Source organism: Marmota marmota, unplaced genomic scaffold (genome assembly GCF_001458135.2).
Source record: "Marmota marmota marmota unplaced genomic scaffold, marMar, whole genome shotgun sequence".
NCBI classification, from domain to species: Eukaryota; Metazoa; Chordata; class Mammalia; order Rodentia; family Sciuridae; genus Marmota; species Marmota marmota.
The window spans coordinates 13531839-13537838 of record NW_025999905.1 but is presented as its reverse complement, the minus strand read 5'-3'; the positions used below and the strand labels follow the sequence as shown (position 1 = coordinate 13537838).

Here is a 6000-nt window from a genome sequence, read left to right as displayed (position 1 = left end):
ATTAAAAGATATCTGGGTTGATTCCATCTTTTGACTATTGTAAATAATGCTCCTATGAATATGGGTATTGAGCTATATCTTTAAGAACCTCTTTTAATTATTTTGGATATATTCTCCAACAAGGAATTACTGGGTCACGTGGTGATTATATTTTTAATTTTTTAAAGGACTGCCATACTGTTTTCCATGGCAGTGGAACTATTTTATACTTCCATCAAGAGTGCACAAGGATTCCAATTTCTCCATGTCCACAACACTTTTTTAAAAAAATTATAATACGTGTGAGATGCTACCTCACTGTGGTTTTGATTTGCATTCCTCTAATAACTAGTGATATTGAACCTTTTTTTGTATTCTTATTGGCAAATTTTCTTTGGAGAAATTTCTGCTCAAGTCCTGAACCTATTTTTAAATCAGGTTTTTTTTTTTTCCCTGTGGTTCTACCCAGGTATTTTTTAGTATGCCCTTTGGTCCTCTCTTCTGTTAAAATCACTCTTGGTTTATATTACCTTTTCATACTTGGTAGTAATGGGCTGGAAAAATTCATATATATATATATATATATATATATATATATGCATATATATGTATATATTTAATACACACAGATATGCATTTAAGTATGTAGAAATACATCTGTTTATATGTTTATTTTTGGTTGGTGGCCAGGGACCAGAGACCACAGACTGATGGATTGGTATATATTTGAATGAAAGGAATAGGCTGCAATGATACATACATACAGTAAATACTGGTAAGAAGGCATGGGCAAAGTATTAATCTGATATTCTGACTTCTAATTTAATACAATGAAATGTGCATATCAAATATACCATTTGATGAGTTTTGACAAATGGCTATATTCCATTGACAACCCCCATAATCAAGATACAGAGCCTTTCTGCTTTAATCACTGCAAAGAAGTCTTCATGTGCTTCTTTACAGTCAGTTCCTACCACTATTCCCAGCCCCAGTCAACTATCTTGCCTGTCACTGTAGATTAACCTTGCCTTTTCTATAATTTCACATAAGTTTATATGGTAGGTACTCTAGATGCTTTTTCTGAACATAATGTTTTGGTGACCTTCTAGTGGTTGGGTGTGTATCAGGCAATGTGTACCTTTACATTTTGAGCAACATCTCAATGTATGGATGTGCCAAATTTGTATATCCATTCACTTGTCAGTCCTTTGGATTGTTTCCAAATTTTGGCTGTTATGAATAAAGTGCCTGTGAACATTTGTGAACAAGTTTTTTGTTGACATGTACTTTCATTTCCCTTAGATGAATACCTAGAGTAAAAACAAAGGATCATATTGCAACCGCACATTTAACTTCCTAAGAAATTATCAAACTGCTTTCCAAAATAGTTTTATCAATCTGCATTCATTCCAGAAATGGGGAAGTTGCAGTACCATATCTGTGCTACACTTGGTATTGACTGTCTTCTAAAATTTTAGCCATTCACATATTTTTTTCTGATGATTGTTGCACATTTATAATGTGCTTAAGGGTAAACATGTCTTATTTATTATATGCCACGTCTATTCAACACTTATTACTGAGTTGTACAAGTTATGTACGTATCCTGATACAAATTCTTTGTTAGATACATGTATCAGGAATATTGGTTTTGCTAGTCTGTGCTTTACCTTTTATTTTCAGTGTCTTTTGAAGATCATAAACTTTATATTATGATAAGATTCAATTTGTTTCTTCTTTTTTTATCTTTCTGTTCCATTCTAAAAAAATATTTGCCTAAGCAAGGTATGGTGGCACATGCCTATAATCCTACCAACTCGGGAGGATCATAAGTTCAAGACCAGTCTTAGTGATTTAGCAAGGCCCTAAGTAACTAAGGGAGACCCTGTCTCAAAAATAAATAGGGCTGTGTGTGTGACTTAGTGCTTAACCACCCCTGGGTTCAATCTCTGAGTTAAAAAAAAAAAAAATCTTACCTAACTCAAAGACCAAAGTTTTTTTCCTGGTTTTTTTTTTTTTTTTTTTTTGGTAGAAATTTTATAGCTCAGCCAATTTGTTTTGAATTAACTTTGTATATACCATGGTATAACAGCTGAGGTTTGTGCGATTCCATATGGTTGTCCAGCGGTCACAGCAGCTTCAGCTGTAAAAACCGTTCTACCTTCCTGGAGCTATCTGGGCATAGCTGCTGAAAATCAGCTGACCAGACATTGCACTTGCAGTAACTCAGTTCCAGTGAGCTCTTCTTATTTTTTAGTCTAACAACATTCCATCTTGATGAGTATAAGTTTATAATACATCTTAAGATCAGCTTCTAACTTTGTTTTCTGGAAAATTGCTGAGCTATTTAAAGTCCTTTGTATGTCCATACAAAATTTAGAACCAACTTGATTTCTATCAAAAAACAAAACAAAACAAAAAACATCTTCTGGGGTTTTTGACTGAGACCAAATTGAATCTGTAGATCAACTGGGATAGTATTAACATCTTAAAAAGAATTCCAATTCATAAACATAGCACATCTATTTAATAATGTTTTGAATTTTTAAACAATATTTTATAGTTTTGTATAAAAATCTTGCATGCATTTTATTAAAATTATGCCTTACAGTTTCATGGTTTTAGAAATCATTGTAAATATTACTGGGCTGTTAATTTTGTTTTCCAATTATTTCTCTTATCTACAGAAATATGAGGGATTCTGTATATTGACTTTATATCATACAACATTACTAAAGACTCATTTTTTTAGTTCTACCAGCTTTTTTTGTAGATTACATAGGATTTTCAACATGCATGATCAGATCACCTGTGAAAAATGAAAGTTTTCCTTTTCCTTTTAAAAACTCTTGCCTTTTATTGTCTTATTGTACTGCTATAACTTCTAATATAGTGTTGAATAGAAAGCTGTGCTTGTTCATTTTTCAACATTACATTTGCTGTTTGTTTTTGTAGATGCCTTTTATCATGTTGAAAAGTTACCATATATTCCTTATCAGCTGAGAAGTTTTTCTCCTTTTAAAACCATGTGTTGAAATATGCTAGGTTCTTTGCATTAATTGAAATGATCATTTGTTTTCTTTTATTCTATTAATATGATGAATAACCTTGTGTGCTTTTTCTGAATGTTAAATCAAGTTGCACTTCTGCAATAAATTCCATTTAGTCATACTATATTGTTCTTGTTATATATGGCTGAATTCAGTATGTCAATCTTTTCTGAGGACTTATGCAACAAGGCCCATGAGAGGGACTGTACTATAGCTTTCTCGCAGTGCTTTAGTATATAAGTGCCTTGCATATATCATAGTGACTAGTTTTTATTCATTTTTCTTCACCAAGAAAACATGAGAATTCTCTAAATTCCTATATTTTCACAAAGACAGAATAGTTACCTCAAAGAAAAATCCTTTATATTTTAATAAACCCTTCATACTTTGTTTAGAAACAACACACAAATGTGATGAATCACATCAATACTCTCATTAGCTCAAAGCCTTACTAAAAATTATGAATGAAAGTTCCTGAGAGCTGATATTTTTATTGTTGTTTACTACATTCGTTGAGTCCTTCATGGATATACTGACCACTTAGAGATAAATTCCTATTTCCCTGAAACACATTGAAACTTCTGAGGTTTTTGATTTTTCTTAGCCAATTCAACATTACCTTCAAAGAGAATTGATAGATAGGGTTGATTTTTCTGAGATCATTAATAACAAAATAAAGAAGGGATGCTCTTGCTGCAACTGGTCTGTAACATTCTCGGGCCTCATTGATTTTTCTTTCATTTTCTTTGGCTTCAATCACCTATGGTGGGATCAAACAAAATTAGTAACTTACTCTTCATGTTCTCCAAACATACCCAGGCAATGGAAGGATGTATTTGAAATGAGAAAGGATTCATATTAAAATAAATAATACAAATGGCATCTAACTGCTTGAGCTTTTCTAATATTATTAAATCCATATTCTTAAATATTTTTTTTTCGTAAATTGAGTTTTAGTGTGAATGATTTCTGCTGCTTTACAGATCACAGATTGAAACAACACTAATTGTTTTGGGTCCTATAGAGTTTGTTTCTCAGGAATGTCACCTTCCTAGCTCCCCTTTCTCTTTCAGGGCTTAATAACCCAGCTATATCACCTCCCAGGGATGGCTCTTAAAGTCTGCTGAGTCAATTTGATGCCAACAACTTTATTAGGCAACAAGGTATACAAAAGCTGCCAAGGTCAATAATACATCCAATAGCAGTGCTCACTAAAAAGCATTTATACAAATACTGTCATGACCGTCTAATTTTAACTGCACCAGATCATCCATATGCTCATGTATTTCCATTTACTTTTATGTATTAGCCTCTGGGCATGTTTAGAGAGATAATTAAAAAAAAACAAACTACCACCATCCACCAACATATTCATTTTTATTCAAGGATCCAGTATCTGTTTCTTTTACCTAGGTCCATGGCTTTACAAGATACAATATTTCCCCAAAGTATTTCTATAAACTTGACTCATAGTATTTATGTATAAAAGGAAATAAAATATAGAGAATAGGGAAGTTACTTACATGCAATATGTTAAGACAGGAAGTGATACTCTAAGAGACAATTAGAAGTTAACTTCAAAGCTAAGACTTAATTTGCTTAATTGCCCTAATCTTTACTATCTTAGCAGCTACCTAGAATTCACTTTCTTAAAAGGATAGAGTAATTTGGAATTCTATTTCCTGACTTAATTTAAGACAAATATATTGGATGTTTGGTGACACAACTTCTGTTGGGTAATTAATAGATTGCTCAGTAATGAGGATATTCTAGAAAGCAAATCAGGGTCTAGTGCTGACTTGGAAACATTGGAATGTCAAGGGTTAGTGACCACGTGTGAAAGTTCAAAGTGCATACCATGCACATGGCATATGGAAACTCGTGTTGCACATTTAGCCAGAAGCCTACTGGATGAAAATTTCCACCAGTTTTGGGGAAATATCATTTTCCCAGGGTAAACAACGCATTTGAGTGAAGCAGGACACCATCTCTTGCTGTTTCCTGCCACTGCAGACCTATGAACAAATCTTCAGCTCCAAGGATTTCTCTAAAATGCCAACAGACTGGGGAAATTGTGCTAAGACTATAGGATATAAGTTTGCCTAAGCCAAATGCTAAGCCTTTTTAGATTTTTCCACCGTAGAAGACAGCAGGCTCCAGTTTTCTTCAAATTTGGGCACTCAAGAGAAATAATAGCCTGACAGAGTGTAATGTGAATGACTGGACTCTGAGGAATTAGAAGTAGGAGCTCAACCATTTCCATCTCCACTCTAAGTCCCACACTGTCCAATTTTTAAGGGCATGTCGTTCAATGACCTGAATTCCACAACACATCATTCCTCTCAGAGGAAGAACCACTTTGATTGCACTGTAGTCCCAAGCATTTCATTCAAACAGAGCATGAAAACCCCCAGGCATTGTCTGCCCTTTCCTACCTTGTGCTCTATCTCTGCTGCGGTGGCCTTTGTAGTCTCCAGCCTCTCCACCAGGTTGGTGTCATCTAGGAAGCTTCCCTCTGCTGCTGAAAGGCGTAGGAGGAGGTCATCCTCCAGGTGCTTCAGCTCAATCTTAAAGTCATTTTGGTGCTTTGTCAAAACCAACTAATACAAACCAAGGAACATGTGAGAAATGGTGACTAAATATAAAATTTTAAGAGGGAGTTTCTTAATCACAAATTTCATAGCCAGTGTGTATATAATAAAGCACACAACATGAAAACCATACTGATCATACTTAAAAAAAAATTCCTTTTGAAATTTCAGGAGGCATGGTAAGATCTAGCTGTACTCTCAGGTCATGAACATTTATTACAATCATTTAATATCATAAACATGTAGAAATAATCTGTTTAATATCAGCAACTTCTGGTTTCCACTCTGACATGACATGATTTTTGAAGACTCATTTCTGTTCCCATAAAAAGACAAAGCTAAGCAATAATTCTTCCTCCAGAGAACTGAGGTCACAG

General features: G+C 34.0%; 1 protein-coding gene across 10 annotated transcripts in view; it reads right to left on the bottom strand.

The window, feature by feature from the left end:
* Positions 1-6000, bottom strand: part of Dnah11 (dynein axonemal heavy chain 11) — a 305840-nt gene that overhangs the window by 36868 nt on the left and 262972 nt on the right. For 8 of the 10 annotated variants that reach the window (XM_048799695.1, XM_048799694.1, XM_048799696.1 and 5 more), the window contains 2 exons: positions 5468-5632; positions 3652-3792 (listed from right to left, as the gene is read on the bottom strand). In XM_048799695.1, coding sequence (XP_048655652.1) covers positions 3652-3792; positions 5468-5632 — 306 coding nt within the window. Of the gene's footprint in view, positions 1-1179; positions 2377-3651; positions 3793-5467; positions 5633-6000 lie in introns of those variants that run through there. The other 2 variants (XM_048799700.1, XR_007346137.1) reach the window with 2 other exon arrangements.